The 25,677-nt window shown below is 44.1% G+C and overlaps 1 protein-coding gene across 1 annotated transcript in view; it reads right to left on the bottom strand.

Annotated features, from left to right (window-relative positions):
* Positions 1 to 25,677, bottom strand: part of LOC124777022 (cardioacceleratory peptide receptor-like) — a 297,735-nt gene that overhangs the window by 38,538 nt on the left and 233,520 nt on the right. The window contains exons 4-5 of the mRNA XM_047252274.1: positions 10,406 to 10,501; positions 6,670 to 6,858 (exon numbers count right to left, since the gene is read on the bottom strand). Of these exons, the coding sequence (XP_047108230.1) occupies positions 6,670 to 6,858; positions 10,406 to 10,501 (285 nt within the window). The remainder of the gene's footprint in view (positions 1 to 6,669; positions 6,859 to 10,405; positions 10,502 to 25,677) is intronic.

The raw sequence follows: 25,677 nt of genomic DNA, 5'->3' as shown, positions 1-25,677 counted from the left end.
GGTCGGTAGAGTCCGATTGGGCCTCTAGAGCCAGAAAGCGGAAATTTACCTTCTTACCTTACTGGCTTACAATAGGAAAGGAAATACTGGTTTTTACACATTACATATTTCATGCACCATTCTGTCTCCACTGCCTACTGATGCGAGCCAAATATTTTTACATCTTTTTGTGCTATTGCCCATCTCTGAATAATAATTCCTATACAGTCACCCTGAAATGAAGGTATTTAGCACCTCGTTTTTAATAACGAGAGCATTATCGTTATTTATGGAAACTTGCCATGACATCAAGTAGAAATATAAGTAGAAATATATATCTTTGACAATTGTTTCCTAATAACTTTTGTTGTAGTTCGATGAGTTTTGTTAATGATGATTATCGATTTCGTTCTTTATAGAACATCCTCACACCTCTTAAAATAATATAAAGACATGCAAATTCTTGTATGATAGCGAAGTGCTTGCTCTGCACATAAAAAGTCATCTGGAAGGTATGGTATCCTACAAGAAGAAAGCAATATTCTAAAAAAGATATTCGGTTCGAAAAGAAGAGAAGGTGGATACAGAATCCAGTCCTGAAAAAATCAGAAAAACTATCGAATCTCGCGGCAGACATCAAAAAACGAAGATAGCAAAATTTTATGGGCATACTCAAAGATTCTCACAAGACTCAGTCACAAAATTACGATGTACAAAGAACAATTCAAAACCATACCCTGCTTCCAGCAGGACAAAAATCATTTAGAAAGAGCTCTAGAAGTTCATCAGACGTTTCAAGAGAAACCTATACAGACAAAAAAAAAAGTATAATGACATGTACTCTCACGGTTAGTATCACAGTTCTCCTTTTTTCTTTGTCCTAGCCCTCTCAGAGAACGGATGTGATAATAGGTTGTTTCTTACGATGTCAGATAAGCTGAGGTGGGATACAATATGAATATTTACTTTATTCATTTGTATTATTTAATTTACTTCTTGTCCTCATTTAATATTTTTAATGCTTTTTAGCAAATATTCGTTGTTGGTCGTATTAACACGACGATGCAATGGATCGGCCGCCATTGTCGCAGCCTTAAGTGCTCATAGCACTTTCCAGAAAACGAAAGCCAGATGCCAGTTAAAAGCGTCATTTTATTGCGAAGTTAATTCTGACGCACAAAACTGATTAACCATCTTTCCATGGTCAGGCATCTTTGTGTTAGAGATAGGCGTAGAACACAGGTTTAGCCGATTTTCGTCATTCGTCTCATCATTAAGGCCTCTCTTTCCCTCTTCCGACTTTTATTTTCATGTCAAATAGTATTAACAGCTTACTAAACAGAAAGCGCGACTATAAACTAGCAAATGGGACGTAGTACTGCCAGAGAATGATACCACCATCAGGCAAGGTAATAAGTGCACTGGAGAAAGAAAGAGAATCTACGGAGAAAAAAAATGAGAGATGCTTGGAAATTCCGAAGGTTGGAAAACAATAACTTCGCATACTCCAAGAGAGTCTAATCGCACCTAATAATAATAATAATAGCAATAGTAATAATGGTAGAAATAATAATAATACATATTGTAGTTGGGGAGCAAACATCAGGCGCAGTGTTCAGCTTCCATGAGTCACTAATGGAAGTACACACTACCCCGCAGGCAGGGATTATCAAAGAGCGTGGGCAAGTCTACTAGGAAGTGTCTTCCTCTATATGTTATAGATCAAGATGATAGAGTCGCTGTGTTAAAACAAAACAGTTAGAAAAATAAAATTTTGTCCAGTGTACAAAACTAAAACTAGAATAGAAAAAAATCTCACAGATCGCGTCTTGAACACATTTTCTTCGTTCTTGCACATTAGCGTACTTCTTTCCTGCGAGTATTCCATCAGGGGGTGCTGTTGCACGGCCCAGGAACACACTAAGCACAGCGTGGACTCCTCTGGTAGGCTGGTCTCGTTGACGCTAGGCTGAGCCCACCGACCGGTGCAACCGTAGTAGCGCTTTCACTGTTACAGCGCGTATAAGCCGGTATAAAGTATTAAAAAAGTTATGGATCAGAAAATCGTTTCTTCAATTGAGCAGTTTATCTGGATCCTTCCAATAATGGGCGAAAATTTCAAGTTCCACCACTATATTGAAGAAACGACTGTTTGGGTCTCTATGTACGCTGTTCAGTCACATTAATTCACAAGCCTGAATAACAAATTTTCGCAGCGAGGACCGTTGCGAGACGTGCTGGAAGAGAGTGAGCCAGGTTATGGAACGTGCTGACAGGGATGTAGAGCCATGTAGATTCCAGTGCAGTGGTCAGCTGCGCTGGGTATCTTGGTCGAGGATCTGTGGCGCGAAAATCCCGATCTTGGTGGTCCCAAAAATTCTCGATATGGTTTAATTCCGGGGAGTTTGGTGGTCAGAGGAGTACGGTAAAGTTATCCCACTGCCTTTCGAATCACGCACGTATCCTGCTGGCTCTGTGACACGTTCTATGGTTCTGCCATGTACGTGTCACATGTCAGAGATGTATCTTGACGTATGAGAGGTCCCATGTCACTCCAACTGCACACGCCCCACACCATTACAGAGCCTCCATCAGCTTGAACGGTCCCCTGCTGACATGCAGCGCCCCTGCATTCATGAGGTTGTCTCCATACCCGTATACCTCCATCCGCTCGATACAATTTGAAATGAGACTCCTCCGTCCAGGCAACATGATTCCAGTCATAAAGAGTCCAATGTCGGTGTTGACGCGCCCAGGAGAGGCGTAAAGCTTTGTGTCGGGCAGTCATCAAGTGTACTCGAGTGGGCCTTCAACTCCGGAATCCCACACCGATGATGTTTCGTTGAATGGTTCACACGCTAATATTTGTTGATGACCCAGCATTGAAATCTGCAGCAATTTGCGGAAGGGTTGCACTTCTGTTACGTTGAACGATTCTCTTCAGTCGCCGTTGGTCCCGTTCTTGCAGGATATTTTTCCGGCCGCAGCAATGTTAGAGATTTGATGTTTTACCGGATTCCTGATATTCATGTTACCCTCGTGAAATGGTCAGACGGGAAATTTCTCTCTGCATCGCTATCTCGGAGATACTGTTTACCGTCGCTCGTAGCCGACTATAACGCGCCGTTGAAACTCACTTAAACCTTGATAAACTGCCATTGCAGCAGCAGTAACCTATCTAACAACGGCGCGAGACACTTGTTGTCATATATAGGCGTTGCCGACCGCAGCGCCGTATGCTGCCTGTTTACGGATCTCTGTATTTGAATATGCGTGCCTGTACCAGTTTCTTTGGCACTTCAGTGTAGCTGGCCATAAAAAAGAGACACTCGCTTATTAAAGCGAATTTACCAGAGGAGAATATGTGATAATCCAGCGGTTGGTGACTATTAAAATGGTTATGGCCATGGCTATCTTGTATTCTCCTGTTGCCATCCTTAGTATCTTAGGAAGTCACTAGTACACAGCAGTATGATTGGATCCATGACTCATCCAATAAGCCACTCTGAAATGCGTAATAGGTGCTAATCTATGACAAAATTACCTGCAGGGCACAATGCTGTGAACTATATAAGTAATCCTGTGCACATCGTTCATCGTCACATATGCTGATCCATAGCAGACGATACGTTGACCCTTAAGACGTCGTCCATCAGTATACACCAGTGCAAGGATGTGTAGCATGTCGAATGGTGAATTGTGAAGCAGCCCTTGGGTGAATACCTTACCGTCGGTCAAGCTTCTCAAATGCAACGTTCACGTCCTGTTGCTGATCAAGGACCACAGCGTCGACGAGATGTGCGCAAATAATAAGCAACTATTCCAACGACACAATTAGATATGCAGAAAATCAATTAATTTTAAGAAGTCGCTTACATGAGCACAAGAAATCACTGTCGCTGAGGGGCTGGAGCGACTCAGCAAAAGCGGAAAAAAACCGTACTTAGAAGGAACTGGCACATCTCTCTTTTTCTTGCAAATACTGAATAAATATAGATGATCGGTAACATATCTGGCCAGTCACTAACGGCTATACTAACAGCTTTCTGTTTCAGAAAGGTCAGAAGGTGGCTAGAAAACCAAGGTAAAATTCAGTAATCTGATTTTAAGTAGTTTTTAATTGATGAACTTAGTGCTGACACAGATTACGAAAAGTAAAATAACTGGTCGAAGATTTATTTCAGTTCATCATTCGTCTCTGGTTGACTACCAACTAGAGGTGAGCAATGTATCGATATAAAGGATTTGAGTAACTGTGTTGCAACCCATCTCCGTCCCCATTGCATTCTGCTGCATTAGCGGAGCAATACAGTAACAATCATACAGATGAAATGAATTCGCAATTGCGAATAAGGACTATCAGCTGTAAAACGGAGTGAAGACAGTGAAAATTTGTGCTGGACCGGGACTGGAACCCGAATTTCCCTCTTATCGCGGGTGGTAGCCTTACAATTTATTTTTTTATGCTGATCTCGTTCGGGGTGGACGTCCAACGACACCAGTTCAGGTTGTTTCTTGATCCGTTCACTCAGTTTTTTTTTTTTTATTACAGAGGGGAGATAGCTCTCTGACCGAACATGCTGAGCTACCGTGCCGGCGACCACTTGGCTATCCGTGCACGACTCACGGCTACACCCAAATCTCCATATGTCGTCAACCATGCGTCTATGACCTGTACTCGTACATCCATTATGTATATTCCCGTACAGGTCAGACGTTGTACTTAAAGTCGCTTGGCGGCATCGGCAGATAATTACGATACTGTAGCGGCTGTGTTATGCTGATCACGATGCAAAGTTCTTTTGGGCGTGCATGCAAGTTTAAAGGAACAGGCGCTGCGGCGACCACAGCCGTTGCGGAACACATCAAATGAATTCGCAATTGTGAATAAGGACTACCATCAGCTGTAGAATGAAATAACATGCATGCACTGCAATATCGTAATTATTCACTGCAGACACTGCAACATCGTAATTACATAGATATTCACGTTAGAGCTAGTAACTAACGTTGCAAACTATGATTGGTATTTTGGTCGCTATCCTAGTTCCCAGATTCGCCAGATATTACTCTCTCATCAAACATATTTGGGGTTAAAAAAGTGTCAACTCAGAGGTGGCAAAAGATCGTAATGTACGGGAATGTTGCAGACTTCTGATGCTGTCTGTCTTCTTCCGCATACACCACGTAAGTCAGACAGCTGTAGGTGAAGCTACAGTGGCTGAGAAGAACTTAAAAAACAAACATAAAATGGAAACTGAAGGTTTCAAGTACTCACACGAACACTTTGCAGTGGTATTCTGAAATAAAAAGTCGGCGAAGGTTGAATAGGTACTCAAATCGCAAAACCCTCAACTACATTCCAGAATCTCGGATCCCGCATCTGGCAAAATGAAGTCTAGCCATGGAGAAGATTTTATTAGCACTGAGGTGACAGAAGTTATGAGATATCTCCTAATATCGTGGCGGACCTCCTTTTTCCCTGCTTGGTGCAGCAACATGATGTGGCACAGACTTAAGAACTCTTTGGAAGTCCCCTGCAGAAATATTGATTCATGCTGCCTCTATTGCCGTCCATAACTGCGAAAGTGTTGCCGTGCATGATTTTGTACATGAACTGACCTCTCGAGTATGTCCCATAAACGTACGCTGGGACTCATGTCGGGCGATCTGGGTTGCCAAATCGTTCGCTCGAACTGTCCATTCGAGAACAGTTGTGGCCCAGGTGACATGACATCCTTGATTGGGAATATGAAGTATATAAATGGCTCCAAATGGTCTCCAAGTAGTCGAACATAAACATTTCCAGTCAATTACAGTTGGATCAGAGGACCCAGTCCCTTCCATGTAAACACTACCCACACTGTTATGGAACCACCACCAACTTGCACAGTGCCTTGTTCACAACTTGGGTCGAAGGCTTCGTGGGGACTGCACCACACTCGAACACTGCCATCAGCTCTTACCGTGCAGTCGTGCAGAGTCCAACCGAAATTGTCACGAGCCCAAGAGATGCGCTGCAGGCGACGTCGTGGTGTTAGCAAAGTCACACGCTTTGGTCTTCTGCTGCCACAGTCCATCAACCCCAAAGTTCGCTGCACTGTCCTAACGGATACGTTTGTCGTATGTTTCACTTTAATTTCTAATACTGTTTCACACAGTGTTGCTTTTCGGTTAGCACTGATAACTCTATGCAAACGCCGCTTCTCACGGTCTTAATATGAAGTTCGTCGGCCGTTGCGTAGTCCATGGCGAGAGGTAATGCCTGAAATTAGGTATTCTCAGCATATTCTTGATACGGTGAATCTCGGAATATTGATTTCTCCAACGATTTCCGAAATGGAATGTCCGATGTTTCTAGCTCCAACTACAGTTCCACGTTCAGAGTCTGTTACTTCCCATCGCGCGGTCATTATCACGTCGACACTTTTTCACATGAATCGCCTTAATACAAATACCAGCTCCACCAATGCACTACCCTTTTATACATTGTGTACTTGATACTACTGTCATCTGTATATGTGCATGTACCTGTCTCATAACTTTGGCTATCTCAATGCATGCCCAGTGCTAATTCAAGATAGTAGTGTCACAATCACAAAGGAAAAAAAGCTTCGGACGTACAATCTAAGGAGAAGGCTGTTCGCCTAGTGCTGGGATGAGGACGGCCGAGAAAAGTGGTGCGCTTACCGGTCCTGGCGTCGGTGTACGGGGGCGGCGGCGCCATGTGCCGGCCCTTGCTCCAGATGGTGGACACGATGACGGTGTAGCAGGCCGAGATGATGACGGCGGGCAGCGCGAACAGCGTCAGCGCCACCAGGGTCATGTACAGCTGCCACTGCCACGCCTGCGGGAAGTCGATCCAGCACTGCAGCCGACCTGTCGGGCACGACACGCCGCTCTCAACACGAGTCATCTAACGCTGTACGTAGTGGAGGAACTGCTTTGTCTTGCGCTAACAGTAAGGCCATCGTCCTATGAATATACAACTACTGCTGTTGAGCAACGCTATACAGCTCTTACGACCAATGCAGGATACAGCCAATTTTGGCACACAAAACAGTCTGAATCCTATTCTCACATCAAAAACAGATTAAAGCCTCCGAGATATTGGACTATATGGGCAAGGAATGGTCATTAGTGGAAGGTCATACCACTACACGCAATGAAACAGTTCTGCCTACTAAGACTGGCCACAGTCTGGCTGTTGTGGAAACCAGGGAGGACTTACTGTTTTGTTTCCTTTGTCTGACATTTTTCTTCCTACGCATGATATCCGTAACTCCCAGTACTAGTTTCGATGCATGCACGTCCAGCTGAACCAAACATTTTACATGACGGGTTCCGGCCTTAGGCATTGTAAAGTGTTGGCAACTGAACAAAAGAAGCCTTTTTGCCAGTTTTAAGTGTGTCGTGATCTCTGTCGTTCAGTGAAATTTGTTGTTTTGCCCTCATACTCATTAAACAAACCAAAATTCCAGAATTATTGTGGGCGATAATTTCAAAGAGATGCAGCTCTGTGGATTAACGTGGCCACCCGAAATAACTTGATGTCGCTTAAATATCACTTTTACTTCAGTGTTCCCATGGTACCCATTGATACGTACAATGCACCCGTTCAAATAGCTTTAGACATCACGGCTGACTTCAGAGATGCCATTTGTACTCTTTTGTCGTTTTTCTTCAATAAGTCTAAACTCCCCGCAATACAGAACTGTGTAAAAATAGAGATGGTGATCTACATTAAAGATATCCACGTGTCAGTTGCGTAATTCTTCTATCTCCGACAATATTGTAGCATCTTATGTCCATTTCCATGGTTTAGAAGCAGTAACTGTACTAAAGATGAACTATTTATGCAATTCCCGTCACGCTATTTTAGTTGGCACGGTTTTTCTAGACATAAAGAAAGTCCATTAATCCCCGTCGTAGCACTAATCTTCTTCAATTAAAAGTTTAGTGGACACAGTTCTCCCATAAACGTGAACTGCTGTCACGACACTAGATACAGTAGCTCTTACTGACAACCGACAATTTGTCCTTGTTGGCGTTATAGTTTTTCCGTAAAGTCACAGGGCTGTCTTCGCACGATTCTATGTACAGCAAATTTTAAATGACGGGTTTCGGGCCGGCCGCGGTGGTCTAGCGGTTCAGGCGCTCAGTCCGGAACCGCGCGACTACTACGGTCGCAGGTTCGAATCCTGCCTCGGGCATGGATGTGTGTGATGTCCTTAGGTTAGTTAGGTTTAAGTAGTTGTAAGTTCTTGGGGACTGATGACCACAGATGTTAAGTCCCATAGTGCTCAGAGCCATTTTGACGGGTTTCGGCCTTAGGCATTTTAAAGTTTTCACAACTGAACAACAGGAGCCCTTTTGCCAGCTGAAGTGTGTCGTAGCTCTCCCTTTCAACGTCACGAGAGATATTCGGTTTAGGTTATGTCATGTTCGATATGCATGCCATCATTGGCGATGATGTGGCGCAGTCAAATAGCGAAATTCTGCATGAACCGCAAAGTGTCGAAACGTTGGTGCTGTCGATGACCTCTTGAATGGCTGTTTTCAGCTCAGCAATGATTTCGGGATTATTGTCGTTCACGTTGTCTTTAATATATCCCCACAAAAATGAGTAGCATGAGTTCATATCCGGAGAATATGAGAACCAAACGACGCCCGTGCCAGTGGCCTCTGGGTACCCCAGAGCCAGAATGCGGTCCTTACAGTGCTCATCCAGGACGTCAAACACTCTCCTGCTTCGATGGGGTCGAGCTCCGTCTTGGATGAACCATATCTTGTCGAAATAGGTTCACTTTGGATAATTATCTTCAGAAACCTTCACGTACCGTTCGGTAGTCACCGTGCAATCAAGGAATATCGCACCGATTATTCCTTGACTCGACACTGAACACCACACAGTCATCATCAATTAAGGGTGAAGAGACTTCTCGGACGCGAAATGCGGATTCTCAGTCCCCCTAATGCGCTAATTTTGCTTATTGACGAACCCCTGTAAATGAAAGTGGGCTTCGTCGCTAAACGAAACCATCTTGCACATACTAATTGCCATCATGCCCGCGACCAACCATGCAGTTTGAACCTCCTCACGCAAACCGTTCAGAAGCTAGGACGATTTTATTTCATATAGTTCAATTATTGTCATCCTGTACTATGGGATGGATCTGATCAGCCAAAATGGTGAGACAATCCTTGGCAGTAATGCGACCTTGCAGGATAAAAATCGGGTCCATGGAATACCACGATATGAATGCCCATATGATCACCTAACCCTCCACCGTGCTTCGTAATATGCAAACTCAGCTAGAAATTGGAAACAGTGCAAAACCAGACTCAACCGACCAAATGACTTACTTCCATTGGTCAATAGCACAGGTTTTAGGGATTCGGCACCTCGTTTCCCTGTTACGGACATCTGCATCACCGATGGGTGCTATCGTGTGATATTCAGTTGTGCAGTGGCTTTTGCTGCTGATGTCCCCTTATTTTTCTTCACAGTCCTCTTCAATAGCCGTCTGTCAAGATCACATACTTTCCTCGGTGTTGTGATTTAGCGAATGATGCTTTTTCGTGGAAGCATCCACCACATGAATACCAACAATTAGACAGCGTTCGAATACATTTAGCTCCAACATAATGTACCCAAAACTACACAGAACACTGTTCTGACTACGACTGATACCTGCAAAGTAATGAGGACGTTAGTCAGGTGCCGCTGGTAGTCAGGTACCATAACGCAACCTGTGGGATTGACTAGCATGCGCAGTTATGAAACTTCCTGGCAGATTAAAACTGTGTGCCGGACCGAGACTCGAACTCGGGACCTTTGCCTTTCGCGGGCAAGTGCTCTGTCAACTGAGCTACCCAAGCACGACTCACGCCCCGTTCTCACAGCCTCACTTCTACCAGTATCTCGTCTCGTACCTTCCAAACTTTACAGAAGCTCTCCTGCGAACCATGCGGAACGAGCACTCCTGAAAGAAAGGATATTGCGTGAGTCGTGCTTGGGTAGCTCAGTTTGTAGAGCACTTTCCCGTGAAAGGCAAAGGTCTCGAGTTCGGGTATCGGGCCGGCACACAGTTTTAATCTTCCAGGAAGTTTTATATCAGCGCACACTCCGATGGAGAGTGAAAATCTTATTCTGGATGCGCAGTTATGTTCAAGCAGGCATGTCCCGCTATGTTTCAATATTTTCGTCCAACTCTTGTACGGTCCATAACGAGGTGTGTCCATGGTGGGGTGACCGTGACTGGTTGTCGAAGAAGGAGCGTTACTCGTTACAGGAACTTGTTGGCGTGCGCACAGGATATGATGTAGCTTTCCGCAGTGTCCAACGAGCGTACAGAGAGAAATTTCGTGACAGGAGAAGTTGTAACTTGAAGAGGTGTGTTGAGTAGGTGGTGAATGGACTCACCCTCGACGGGCCGCTCGTGGTAGAGGACGGCGATGGGCACCGAGAAGACGGCGCTCAGCAGCCACGCCGCCGCCACCAGCAGCCGCGCGCGCCGCCCTGCAACACCACGGCGCAGCACCACACACTGCAGTCACACACTGCCATAAAATACCGTAAGTACGTAATGTAACGTCTGAGATATGCTTTACCGTGACAAGAGGTACGCAGCACTATGGAATGACGAGTTTGCTGGCAAGCTCGGTCTTATAGCTTTGCTGTCAATGGACGACTACGCGTCTATGACGGAGACTGTGGCCATCGTTTTAGCGGCTCCACCACAAGCGATGATAACTTCGCTAACTGACCGCCGCTACACTTGTCGGTCTTCTGGGAACTATGCGATACTACTGACCACAGAGCAGGCTGTGATCTGTTCTTTTCGGGCAGCCACCTCAAAAAAGATCGTCGCCAGCTACGTGACTGCTGTCACTTCTTAACGGCAAAAACAGGCACTTTTGATATTTGTCGATTACAACGCCATCTACTACGAATGGGAAACAATGGTCGGAGTATACCGTACTTATTTTTTTGGCGTACGAAGGTTGGTTAGGACGTGGCCAGTTGTAGCATAGATTGATGTCCCCTTTACTAAAGTAACTTTTAACATACACTCCTGGAAATGGAAAAAAGAAAACATTGACACCGGTGTGTCAGACCCACCATACTTGCTCCGGACACTGCGAGAGGGCTGTACAAGCAATGATCACACGCACGGCACAGCGGACACACCAGGAACCGCGGTGTTGGCCGTCGAATGGCGCTAGCTGCACAGCATTTGTGCACCGCCGCCGTCAGTGTCAGCCAGTTTGCCGTGGCATACGGAGCTCCATCGCAGTCTTTAACACTGGTAGCATGCCGCGAAAGCGTGGACGTGAACCGTATGTGCAGTTGACGGACTTTGAGCGAGGGCGTATAGTGGGCATGCGGGAGGCCGGGTGGACGTACCGCCGAATTGCTCAACACATGGGGCGTGAGGTCTCCACAGTACATCGATGTTGTCGCCAGTGGTCGGCGGAAGGTGCACGTGCCCGTCGACCTGGGACCGGACCGCAGCGACGCACGGATGCACGCCAAGACCGTAGGATCCTACGCAGTGCCGTAGGGGACCGCACCGCCACTTCCCAGCAAATTAGGGACACTGTTGCTCCTGGGGTATCGGCGAGGACCATTCGCAACCGTCTCCATGAAGCTGGGATACGGTCCCGCACACCGTTAGGCCGTCTTCCGCTCACGCCCCAACATCGTGCAGCCCGCCTCCAGTGGTGTCGCGACAGGCGTGAATGGAGGGACGAATGGAGACGTGTCGTCTTCAGCGATGAGAGTCGCTTCTGCCTTGGTGCCAATGATGGTCGTATGCGTGTTTGGCACCGTGCAGGTGAGCGCCACAATCAGGACTGCATGCGACCGAGGCACACAGGGCCAACACCCGGCATCATGGTGTGGGGAGCGATCTCCTACACTGGCCGTACACCACTGGTGATCGTCGAGGGGACACTGAATAGTGCACGGTACATCCAAACCGTCATCGAACCCATCGTTCTACCATTCCTAGACCGGCAAGGGAACTTGCTGTTCCAACAGGACAATGCACGTCCGCATGTATTCCGTGCCACCCAACGTGCTCTAGAAGGTGTAAGTCAACTACCCTGGCCAGCAAGATCTCCGGATCTGTCCCCCATTGAGCATGTTTGGGACTGGATAAAGCGTCGTCTCACGCGGTCTGCACGTCCAGCACGAACGCTGGTCCAACTGAGGCGCCAGGTGGAAATGGCATGGCAAGCCGTTCCACAGGACTACATCCAGCATCTCTACGATCGTCTCCATGGGAGAATAGCAGCCTGCATTGCTGCGAAAGGTGGATATACACTGTACTAGTGCCGACATTGTGCATGCTCTGTTGCCTGTGTCTATGTGCCTGTGGTTCTGTCAGTGTGATCATGTGATGTATCTGACCCCAGGAATGTGTCAATAAAGTTTCCCCTTCCTGGGACAATGAATTCACGGTGTTCTTATTTCAATTTCCAGGAGTGTAAAACACTTTTTTCGCAGTATGCATCATTTTCTAGATATTTAGCTGTCTCAAGTTAAAACAAACGCCCTGTATAGAGATAATAGTGATAGCCATGGTAATATGACAGTCCTACGTACAGTGCCGTTGACCATAGATGACGGACATTGAGAAGACTTTTGAAAGGTGTATTGTCGAACTTACACAGCACGTGTTCAACCGGAAGGTTTCTACTACACTATCTTCCACTCTACCGGATCGATCAGCTTCTTGCTAATACATAGTGTTACATACTTACTACGTGTACTCAACGGCCGTGACGCGGCACAAAAACCTGTTCCCGTCAGTTCACCGAACTGAAGCACCGTCAGGCGTGATCAGTCCTTGGACGGGTGAAAGTATGGATACAGCGCGTGCTGTTGAATGCTTTCTCTTTGCCTTTACGGCAGACAGGGTCGGAGGGGTGTGAATGTGAAGTCCCTGATCGCACCCCTTACGCCAAGCTCCTGGGTTCAATTCGAAACCTCTCCGCAGTGTCTCATGCAGCGAGGGCATGTGACACTATCGACCGTGATTCGTTTGTCGGATGGGAACGCCGGCAGCTGTAGCCAAGCGGTTCTAGGCGCTTCAGTCCGGAACCACGCGACTGCTACAGTCGCAGGTTCAAATTCTGCCTCGGGTATGGATGTGTGTGATGTCCTTAAGTCAGTTAGGTTTAAGTAGTTCTAAGTCTAGGGGACTGTTGACCTCAGATGTTAAGTCCCAAAGTGCTTAGAGCCATTTGAACAATTTTTTTTCGGGTGGGAACGTAAGCTCGGCGCCTCCCTTGCTGTTCTTTGAGAGTGGTGAGCTATATGTTGGCTCCTCTTTTCACCCTCCCCCTTCTGTCATCATCTCCAACACGAACACGACGCTGCACTACACACACACACACACACACACACACACACACCATTATTGTCATCTACGCCTAACAGATGTACTTGCAGCACTCAAATTTCGCAAAGGAAAGGTGCTTGCGGGCGCGAACGATAGGGAAAACCTTTCGACTTAGGAAGCTGAGCCTGTCCTTTGGTTTCTTCCAACCATTCATCCATGGTTGGTTGTTTTGGGGAAGGAGACCAGACAGCGAGGTCATCGGTCTCATCGGATTAGGGAAGGATGGGGAAGGAAGTCGGCCGTGCCCTTTGAAAGGAACCATCCCGGCATTTGCCTGGAGCGATTTAGGGAAATCACGGAAAACCTAAATCAGGATGGCCGGACGCGGGATTGAACCGTCGTCCGCCTGAGTGCGAGTCCAGTGTCTAACCACTGCGCCACCTCGCTCGGTCATTCATCCATATGGCATTATGTTACATAATTTAAGATGTAGAGAAGGATTTCATGAAACATAGAATAGGTGCCACAGAATACTAAACAAAATCATGTCCCCACGGACCACGTCTATATCCACGTAAACACAGCACAACATGGTACTTGATTCTCATTTCATTTGACGGACAGTTAGCCTTCCATTTTTTGAAATTTTTAAATCACTGACCGGTAAATTGGTTTCTGTGTTGTTACGGGTGATTTAGAAATCTCATTATAATTGCGCGAGAGAGTATTTATTGTTTAAGGGCCGTCTGCTAATCTGATTCACTAGGTGCCAATCTTCCACTCTGCAGTGGGATGAGTTCTTAGAGCTGTATTCTCTACGTGTCAAGCATACAACGTGCCGAAGATATCGAAAGAATTTGGCAGTAATGACACAGAGAAACGGTTGTCATTGCGCGACAGTGTATCCTCGTTACTAGTATGAAGCCAGTATTAAATTGTCGCAATAAAATTATTTAGATGTTTTTAACGTCCCAGGAATTTAGTAGCGAGACATGTTCACGTGGGTACAAGCGTATTTGCTTCTCAACATTAGAATACACAGGCGGTTCAGTCATGCAACCAATATACAGCATGCACACTCGACTTCGACATGTAACACCTAACGGTTAATGACGGAAGTGTTTTCACCCTTCTCTGAATAAAATGGCAGTTATGTGCTAACTAGCGAAACGCACCTGCTTTGGTGGCACTAAGTATCTATGACCGGGCGATTTTCCTGGCGCTAATGAATTCTTCTTCTTCTTCTTCTTCTTCTTCTCCAGTAGCTCTACAGCCCTTGGTGAGCCTTGGCTTCTTCAACAATCTTCCTCCACACTTCTCGGTTATTTGCTGCTGTTTTCCACCCCCGGAATCCCATATTGCTGATATCCATTATTACCTCATCGATCCATCTTCTTCTAGGTCTCCCTTTTCGCCTAACTGAAAGGATCGTACCTTTCATCATTTTCTTTGGAATTCTATCCTCTGCCATTCTCTCCAAGTGTCCTGGCCATCGTATTCGCTGTGATTCATCAAATTTTACTATGTCCCTGCCTTGTATTAACTCCTGTAATTCAGCATTGTAGTGTATTCTCCAGCCTTCTTACTCCCTTATTGGCCCATAGATTTTGCGTAGTATTTTCCGCTCAATGCTTCTTAGAGCATTTTTATCGTGTTCTGTCAACGTCCATACCTCTGAGCCGTATGTGATAACTGGGCGGACTAGGGAATTATATATTAGCAATTTAGTTTTTCTTGTAACAAGGCTACTTTTGAAAAGCTGCATATTTGCTCTGTTTCCTGCTTGTATTCTTTCCGTTATAGCCTTTCCAATACTGTTATCATTTGTTATTAGAGCTCCCAAGTAGTTAAAAGAGGACACTCCATTGAAGCATTTCCCATTGATGTTTAGGTTTTAGGGGTTCTTCTGGCCTCAGTTAGCCCTGAAAGTTTGTCGGCGGAATTTTAGTTTACCCTCTACATCTGTCAGACGAACAGGGCGCAGAGATATCCTTCCTTCAGCATTATTTCGTGGCATTCGCTGCTCTAATTGTCGACAAACAACGACTTTTAGACTCCATCCGTAGACTGAACATTATGATGATATGGTAATTCTTTAGTATAGCTTTCTCTAACAGTATGTCTCAATGGCGCTAATGAATTATGTACACAAAACCTTCAACATGAAACAGTCTTATCTATTGATGAAAACCGTATCAAAAATAACTACAGTAGTTCCTCTGATTACCTTTCACAAACAATCAGAAAAACGCCGCGGGAGACTTCAATTTGTAATATGTATAGATTTACTTATTTATTTCAGTTACTCTACAGTCTGTTATCTTGAATTTAACACTGGGCTATTTTATATTCTTCCTTTCATTACTTCTACGTTTACATCCACATTAGTTTTGATAACAGTTAAACAGAAGCAAGAAAACTGACAGAAAAAAGGTTACTCTTGGGAATCCCAACGTTAGTTGCAAACGATAGTTCTCCATAAGCTGGATTCATTTATACATTAACCATTCCTCACTTTCATTCATGGCCCCATTAGCGTGAAGCGCTTGTGGAAGACAATGAATGTCAGTAGACACTCATATGCGTATTGGTGATGCGTCCGATGGCGATGGAGTGGGACGCCTGTACCTGTCATCGATGATTTAGCTGCGGCGAATGGTCAACAGTGCTAACTACAGGATGAACCACAACTCCACCGACTAACTTTCAGAGATGGTACTATGTACCAAGAAAAACAAATGTCTAGTAAACACGAGCTCTAAAATGCGCACCTTAAGAGGTTTCGCTACTGTGAAACTCATCTCTTCTACTGAACGAATGCTTATAGCTCTTCAGCTATGCATTTTAGAGCCCATGTTTACTACACGTGTTCTCTTGTTTTGGACCGTACTACAAGCCCTGAAAGTTTGTCGGCGGAATTTTAGTTTACCCTCTACATCTGTCAGACGAACAGGGCGCAGAGATACCCTTCCTTCAGCATTATTTCGTGGCATTCGCTGCTCTAATTGTCGACAAGCAACGACTTTTAGACTCCATCCGTAGACTGAACATTATGATGATATGGTAATTCTTCAGTATAGCTTTCTCTAACAGTATGTCTCAATGGACAGTGAACTTGGACAGAAACAGAACTGATTACACACTTCCTCTAGAGGACACCATGACAAACTACTGCTCAGCTTACATTGTTAAGTTGGTGATTTCTTGTGGATGGCTTGAAGCAATAATCTATTATTTGTGGAAGTAACCAGTGCAGTGCAGAGAAGTAATATGTGTTAGCTGTGGCAATTACATGCACCGTACAAACAGTTTCAAGGGACTCATTTACACACTTAATGATTCTGGCAGCAATTGTATTTTACCTGAATAAACGAAACACAATGCTCTTACAATTAACAATACAACAATTAATGCTGGCATGACAATCGCAATTACGCTCAAATACTTAAAAAACAATTTTCTCTCATTTTACCTATTTTCTTTCTTTCGCTTAGTGCGTTCTTTATATTTAGAAATATCTATTTCTAATAACATATTTTTATTGCAGTTATTTGCAAAAATCCGATTGTAAGAGGGTAGACATTCAGGCATCACACTGTATAGGTCACAATACATTCTAAAATTAGTAGTCTGCATTTTTTAGAGGTATTCATATCTTCATCTATACACATACACAAATAAGAGTGTGTAAGTGACGACAAGAGAAGCGTAAATGCATTCCAATAAACATTTATGTACTTCGTATGGAGCTAAGATTTTTATAACTTTTAACGACATGTTATTACGGTCGTGATCTTCAATTCAAAGACTGGTTTGATGTAGTTCTGCACGCTAGTCCATCCTCTGGAAGCGTCTTCATTTGTGCGTAACTACTGCAACCTACATCTTACAGTAGGCGAGCCTTGGCTTCGTCTACAGTTTCCACCCCACTTTCCTCAATTATCAAATTAACTATTTTTTGATGCTCCAGACTGTGTGCTGTTAACATACCCTTCATTTAGTTCGGTTGTGCCATCAACATATTTTCCTCCAGATAATTTCAGTACCTCTTCATTGGTCCTCCACTCTATCCATCCTATCTCCAGCATTCTCTGTGGCACCACATTTCAGAAGCTTTTACTTTCTTCTTGTGCTCACTGTTTGTCGTCCACGTGTCACGTTCTTACAAGGTTACACTACACCACACTACAGTACAGTTAACTTTCTCACATTTAATTTTATATTCAGTATCAGCGATCCTTCTTCTATGGAAAAGCTTCTCTTGCTATTGTTATTCAGCATTTTATATTCTCTCGGCTTTGGCAATCAGTTATTTTGCTGCCTACATATCAAAACTTATTACTATTTTTAGTTTCTCGGTTTCTGACCTAATTCCATTAGCACCACGTGATTTAATTCAACTATATTCCGTAACCCGTGTTTTACTTTTGTTGATATTCATCTTGTACTCTTTTCTAAGCACTATCGACTCAGTTCAACGGTTCTTACAATACCTTCGCCTGTCATTGATTAACAAGTTTTCAACTACTGTTACTTGAATTTTAATTCCGTTTGCAAATTTCTCCTTGCTTTCTCTCATAGCTTGCCAAGGAAACAGAATGAATAATACAGTGGTCCGGCTACAACACTGTCTCACTCTTTTGTCAATCCCTTCTCAATTACTTCATCCCTTCCATGTCCTCGATTCTTCTACTTTCATGCAAAATGTAAAAAGCCTTTCACTTAGTTTATTTTACCCTTGATACCTTCATAATTTCAAAGAGCAAACTATAGTCAGCTTTGAAAAAATCTGTCTTCTAATCTACAAATGCTCCAAATGTTGGTTTGCTAAGTGTTGCCTCGTGTGCCCAACATTTCTCCGGAATGAAGTTGATCTCACAATTCATGTTAATGTTTTGCAATTATGACTTATTAAGTTGACGGTTTTTTCTATCACTAACTACCTGCTTTGGTATTGGGATAACTACATTCTTCTTGGCGGCTAGGGATATTTTACTAGTATGATTTTCTTGCCTTCTCAGGGAACAGTTTCGTCTCTCAAAAATTATAATAATTGTGAGGGTATGTCGCGTATTGTGAGGGCATGTCGTGTACTCAAGGTGCCTTAAAACGACACATTCTCGCATTATTATGTTTTCCATCTCGTAAACATCTACTTCCTCTTCCATTTCCACAATGTTGTCAGAATCTTTTTTCAAACCATCCAATATACTCCTTCCACAATTATTTTCTACGAGGGTTGGAGCTTTAATAGTGGCAACTATTTATTTACAGCTCGTACAGAGTAGATACGTGTTTCAAATTTTTACTGACCTTCAAAGTAGTCACCAATATTGTGTATAACCAGTGGAAGTCGTAGGATACTCTTAGTAGTGCCAGTTGTGTTGACAGTTCGAGCGGCGCTGTCTATTGCCGTGAAGTGTTTCCTTCAGTTTCGAAACCGAGTTGAACTCGCGAGGGCTTAAGTCAGGGGAGTGCAGTAGGTGGTACAGCACTTAGCAGCCCCATCAGTCAAACAAATCAGTTACAGTTGCACTATTCGTGCTTGAGCATTGTCCTGCAAAATGATGGTCAGGTTCTGCAGAAAGTGTCATCACGTTTGTCTCTATGCTGTTCATTTTTGGAACACAACCTACAACCAGCTTAGAGACCGAAGTGATGACACTTTCTGCAGGACCTGACCATCATTTTGCAGGACAATGCTCAAGCACGTACGGTGCAAGCTGTTACTGATTTGTTTCACTGATGGGATGCTATACCACCTATTGCACCCCCCTGACTTAAGCCCTCGTGAGTTCAACTCGATTTCTAAACTGAAGGAAACACTTCACGGGATTCGCTTCAGAACTGCTACAAATTCGTCGGGCAGTAGACTGCGCCGCTCGAACTGTCAACACAACTGGCACCGCTAAGAATATCCTACGACTTCCACATCGCTGGCAACGGGCTATACACAATACTGGTGACTACCTTGAAGGTCAGTAAGACTTTGAAACATGTATCTATTTTGTACGAGCTGTAAATAAATAGTTGCTACTATTAAAGTTCCAACCCGCGTATATTTAGTAATACTTTTATGACCTGTGTTCTTGACATTCATACAGCAACTTTTCCTTTTTCGAAAGATTTCTTTAAGCTTCCAGTACGCAGCATCTCTCTTTCCCATAGTCAACAACGCTTCTACACCTTTGCTTTTCTCTTGTAGCCATTGTGTTCCGTGAGTATTTGTCAGTCTTATTTTTTGACCTGTATATTTACATTGGCTAATTCAGTCCCTCTATTATTACATTATGCCTTCATTATCTCATGTGATATCCAAGGATTTCTTGCCTAGTCGCTCTTTTGCTGTCTTCGCTATTTAAGCCCGCAAAGCTACTATTTCGTTTTCTATTGTATTTTTCCTTTTTCAGTAAATAGTTTCCTATTGCTTGAGTTGGAATCTCAGTAACCTTAAGTTCTTTCAAATTATCCTAATCCCAAGTCCTTAATTTCTTTTTTACGCCGTAATTCATAAATATAAACCTTTTATACTGGCCGAAGGGCCTCTCATGACATCTAGTGGTGAATGTAGGGGTGTTGAGATATTTTTGTTCTGATGATGTATGCTATACAGCCGTTAAAATGTCTTATATCCTCGTCTTTAATTTTCGTCCTTGTCCTCAAGAAGGGAACCATACATTTGAAACTTTGACAACAAACCTGAATTTAAATGAATGAGTATAATATTGTAACCCAGGCTGAATATCTTAAACTATGAAAAATTCTTCAGAAAATATATTATCTGAAGTCAGATGCCCCTTGAAAAGATAACTGAAATAGATTTTCTGGGTCATTACAATGGTTTGAAAAGATCCGTCACAGGTTTTTGCCATTTTGGTGCATTCATGCCCACATTCAACTCAAACAGTTCATGAGACATGAGAGAGCCGACGGTATTGTGATGTGTAGTGCAGGGTGTTTCACGTACGACACTAGCACCGTTTCTGGCACTGCACAGAAACCAATGCCACCGTAGGCAAGCTGCGGAAACTACACAGAGCTCCAGCCCATGTGGCAGACAGCGTACCGGTTTTAGATATAAAAAAAGTCAAGTGGGAATGGCTTGGGTAAGAAGTGCAAAAATCGTTGCGTCATTCAACTCTTCAGACAGGTGTGTAAGCAGCATATTGTTGCACCACGATTACGTCGGTTGAGACCAGCTACTGGTGAGCATGTCATACAGACGGAAGAGACCGTCAGCCTGAAGACTAGACACCGTTTCACGAAAAGGCTTATTCGGAACCAAAGAATATTCAGGAAGCTGACGAAGTGGAAGAAGCTAGCCAGCATCTTCGAAGCACAGCACCACAGCTCCGACTAAGCCCCTACAAGAGCTGAATAAACAAGAAGAGCAGAATGAATGAAATCCTCACCGCCCTATGGCTACAGGCTCTTGTCCCTTCCGGTGCAGGACTGCTGCTGTTGGAGAAGCACTGGCTAGCATCATCATCATCATCATCATCATCATTTAAGACTGATTATGCCTTTCAGCGTTCAGTCTGGAGCATAGCCCCCTTATAAAATTCCTCCATGATCCCCTGTTCAGTGCTAACACTGGTGCCTCTTCTGATGTTAAACCTATTACTTCAAAATCATTCTTAACCGAATCCAGGTACCTTCTCCTTGGTCTACACCGACTCCTCCTACCCTCTACTGCTGCACCCATGAGTGTCTTGGGTAACCTTGCTTCTCCCATGCGTGTAACATGACCCCACCATCTAAGCCTCTTCGCCCTGACTGCTACATCTATAGAGTTCATTCCTAGTTTTTCTTTGATTTCCTCATTGTGGACACCCTCCTGCCATTGTTCCCATCTACTAGTACCTGCAATCATCCTAGCTGCTTTCATATCCGTAACCTCAGCCTTGTTGATAAGGTAACCTGAATCCACCCAGCTTTCGCTCCCATACAAGAAAGTTGGTCGAAAGATTGAACGGTGAACAGATAACTTAGTCTTGGTACTGACTTCCTTCTTGCAGAAGAGAGTAGATCGTAGCTGAGCGCTCACTGCATTAGCTTTGCTACACCTCGCTTCCAGTTCTTTCACTATGTTGCCATCCTGTGAGAATATGCATCCTAAGCACTTGAAACCGTCCACCTGTTCTAACTTTGTTCCTCCTATTTGGCACTCAATCCGTTTATATTTCTTTCCCACTGACATTACTTTCGTTTTGGAGATGCTAATCTTCATACCATAGTCCTTACATTTCTGATCTAGCTCTGAAATATTACTTTGCAAATTTTCAATCGAATCTGTCATTACAACTAAGTCATCCGCATATGCAAGACTGCTTATTTTGTGTTCACATATCTTAATCTCACCCAGCCAGTCTATTGTTTTCAACATATGATCCATAAATAATATGAACAACAATGGAGACAGGTTGCAGCCTTGTCTTACCCCTGAAACTACTCTGAACCATGAACTCAATTTACCGTCAACTCTAACTGCTGCCTGACTATCCATGTAAAGACGTTTAATTGCTTGCAAAAGTTTGCCTCCTATTCCATAATCTCGTAGCACAGACAATAACTTCCTCCTTGGAACCCAGTCATATGCCTTTTCTAGATCTATAAAGCATAGATACAATTCCCTGTTCCACTCATAACACTTCTCCATTATTTGCCGTAAGCTAAAGATCTGGTCCTGACAACCTCTAAGAGGCCTAAACCCACACTGATTTTCATCCAATTGGTCCTCAACTAATACTCGCACTTTCCTTTCAACAATACCTGAGAAGATTTTACCCACAACGCTGATTAAGGAGATACCTCTGTAGTTGTTACAATCTTTTCTGTTTCCATGTTTAAAGATGGAACCTGTCCCGACTCCCAAGCCATTTCAATTATCCTGTGTAGCCATTTAAGACCTGACATTCCACTGTATTTGATGAGTTCTGACTTAATTTCATCCACCGCAGCTGCTTTATTGCACTGCAATCTATTGACCATTTTCTCCATTTCCTCAAATGTGATCCTATTTCCATCATCATTCCTTTCCCATTTTACCTCGAAATCTGAAACATTGCTGATCGTATTTTCACCTACATTGAGCAACTCTTCAAAATATTCCCTCCATCTGCCCAAGGCATCCACAGGATTCATCAGCAGTTTTCCTGACCTGTCCAAAATACTTGTCATTTCCTTCTTACCTCCCTTTCGAAGACCGCTAATTACACTCCAGAATGGTTTTCCAGCAGCTTCACCCATAGTCTCCAACCAGTTTCCAAAGTCTTCCCAAGATTTCTTCTTGGATGCTGCAATTATCTGTTTGGCTTTGTTTCTTTTTTCAACATAACTTTCTCTGTCTACCTGCGTTCTAGTATGTAGCCATTTTTGATACGCCTTCTTTTTCCTTTTACAGGCTGCCTTGACTGTGTCATTCCACCAAGCTGTTTGCTTCATCCTACTTTTACACACTACTGTTCCAAGACATTCTTTAGCCACTTCTAGTGCTGTGTCCCTGTACCTCGTCCATTCCTTCTCCAATGACTGTAATTGACTACATTCAACTAACTGGTACCTTTCTGAGATCGCTATTATGTACTTGTGCCTGATTTCCTTATCCTGAAGTTTCTCCACTCTTATCCTCCTACATATGGACCTGACCTCCTGCACCTTCGGCCTCACAATCCCAATTTCACTGCAGATTAAATAATGATCACTGTCATCAAAGAATCCCCTGAATACACGTGTGTCCCTCACAGCCTTCCTGAATTCCTGATCTGTTATTATATAGTCAATGACAGATCTGGTTCCCCTGCCTTCCCAAGTATACCGGTGAATATTCTTATGTTTAAAAAAGGAGTTTGTGATTACTAAGCCCACACTGGCACAGAAATCCAAGAGTTGCTGCCCGTTCCTGTTGGCCTCCATATCCTCTCCAAATTTACCCATAACCTTATCATACCCTTCTGTTCGATTTCCAATCCTGGCATTAAAATCACCCATGAGCAGAACACTGTCCTTGTCCTTTACTCTAACAACTACATCACTGAGTGCCTCATAAAAACTATCCATCTTATCTTGATCTGTCCCTTCACAATGCGAATATACTGACACAATCCTAATTTTCTTGCTAGACACTGTCAAATCTATCCACATCAGTCGTTCGTTTATATACCTTACTGCAACTAAGCTGGGTTCCATTTCTTTCCTGATGTAAAGCCCTACACCCCATTGTGAAATTCCTGCTTTGACTCCTGACAGGTAGACCTTGTATTCTCCCACTTCCTCTTCTTTCTCACCCCTTACCCGAATGTCACTAACAGCTAAAATGTCCAGCCCCATCTTACTTGCAGCCTCTGCCAGCTCTACTTTCTTCCCAGAGTAGCCCCCATTGATATTAATAGCTCCCCATCTCATTACCATTTGTTTGTCAAGTCGTATCTTAGGAGTCCCTGGTTTGTCAGTTAGAGGTGGGACTCCGTCACCTCCAAAGGTCCGAGGCATTTTGCTCTGATTGTTGCCAGCATCATATTTAAAGTACCAGGGAAGCAGGTTGCTAGCCTTACTTGCCCTGAGTCCCATTGAGTTTTACCCCTAACGGTTGAAGGACTAACCGGTGGATTTGGTAGTCTTTGCCGTATGAGCACAACGGTGACCACGACTCAGAATATGTCCGAGATGCCCAGCCTTATTCCAAAGTAACTGGTATCCCGACTGTCGGGACCACTTACTTGGCCACTCATACGTTGCCCGTAGTTCATGAACTAGGACAAGACTACAGGAACCCACACCATGAACCACTGGCTAGCAGGCTATCATAAATATCCATGAATTAGTAAGGCTGCTATCGGCTGCGTCTGATAAATTTCGGAAGCAGTTTCGCTAACACCACTGCTTCTCGTTGCTGGCGTGTGCTGCGTTGGCTCCCAAGCCGGCAGTTGCTGACTATGGCGCTACGTGCGGCGGCAGCCACCGACTTATCAAGGGACAATAGCCTCCCGCCTGATATTCTGTTCTAAAATGAATAAGGGTATACTGTTGACAAGGACGTTCCTTAACAACTCGCCAAGCGGTTACAGCCATCGGCAATTCCCAGTTACGGCGTGAAAGCGGCACCTTCTCTTGCACTACATCTACATTATACTCAGTAAGCCACCTAACTGTGTGTGGCACCACTAGCTGATTCCCCATACCCTGTTTCACTCGGAAAAGGTGCTTAGGAAAATGATTGTCGAGAAACCTCTATATTAGTTCTAAATTATCGAAATTTTTCATCATTTTCTTTCGTGAGGTGTATGTGGGACGACGTAATATGTTTTCCGGCTCTTCCTGGAAGTACTCTCTCGAAATTTCAATAGTAAACAGCTCCGTGATGCACAGAGCTTCTCTTGCAGCGTCTGCCAGCGGAGTCTGCTGAACATCTCTGTAACGTTCTAGCGCGGACTAGACGATCTTGTGACGAAACACGTTGCTCTTCATTTGACCTACTGTATCTCTTCTATCAAACCTACCTGGTAAGGATCCCAGGTTGATGAACAATACTCAAGAATCGGTCGAACAAGTGCCTTGTAATCCACTTCCTTCGTGGATGAGTTACATTTCCTTAAGACTCGTACTATCAATCTGTGTGGCGTCTGTTTTTCCTACTATTTGTTTTATATGGTCATTGAACTTAAGGTTGCTCTGGATGGTTAGTCCTAGATGTTTCACGGTGGAGACTGTTTACAGAAATATGTCATCAATAGTGCAGCTGTACGGCGGTGGTATTCTTTTCCTACGTACGAGCAACACGTTGCATTAATTTACGTTCAGAGTGTACCGCCAGAGCGTGTACCAATCACCAGTCCTCTGCAGGTCATTCTGCAAATCGATGCTGTCTTCTGGCGTTGTTACTTTGTGAAAGACAACCGTATCATCTACGAAGAATCTTAAACAGTTTCCGTCGCTTTTTACTAGGTTATTTATATGCACTGTAAACAGTAAAGATTCTGTTCAAAAATGGCTCTGAGCACTATGGGACTTAACATCCGAGGTCATCAGTCCCCTGGACTTAGAACTACTTAAACCTAACTAACCTAAGGACAGCACACACATCCACGCCCGAGGCAGGATTCGAACCTGCGACCGTAGCAGCAGCGCGGATCCGGACTGAAGCGCCTAGAACCGCTCGGCCACAACGGTCGGCTAAAGATTCTGTCAAACTTCCTTTGGGCACTCCGGAAATTGTCTTTACATCTATCGGTTTTTACGTAAGATCAATACGTCTTAGGTTTCTAGTCAGATCGGTTGACAAGACTTTAATTTTAAAGACTTTGTACGCTTCTCTCGTTGCTGTCATTATGCTCATTTCCGCTTCCTT

The sequence above is a fragment of the Schistocerca piceifrons genome, chromosome 2 (genome assembly GCF_021461385.2).
Source record: "Schistocerca piceifrons isolate TAMUIC-IGC-003096 chromosome 2, iqSchPice1.1, whole genome shotgun sequence".
In the NCBI taxonomy this organism is placed as follows: domain Eukaryota; kingdom Metazoa; phylum Arthropoda; class Insecta; order Orthoptera; family Acrididae; genus Schistocerca; species Schistocerca piceifrons.
The sequence above is the reverse complement of the archived record's forward strand: the minus strand, read 5'-3'. Positions and strand labels throughout refer to the sequence as shown.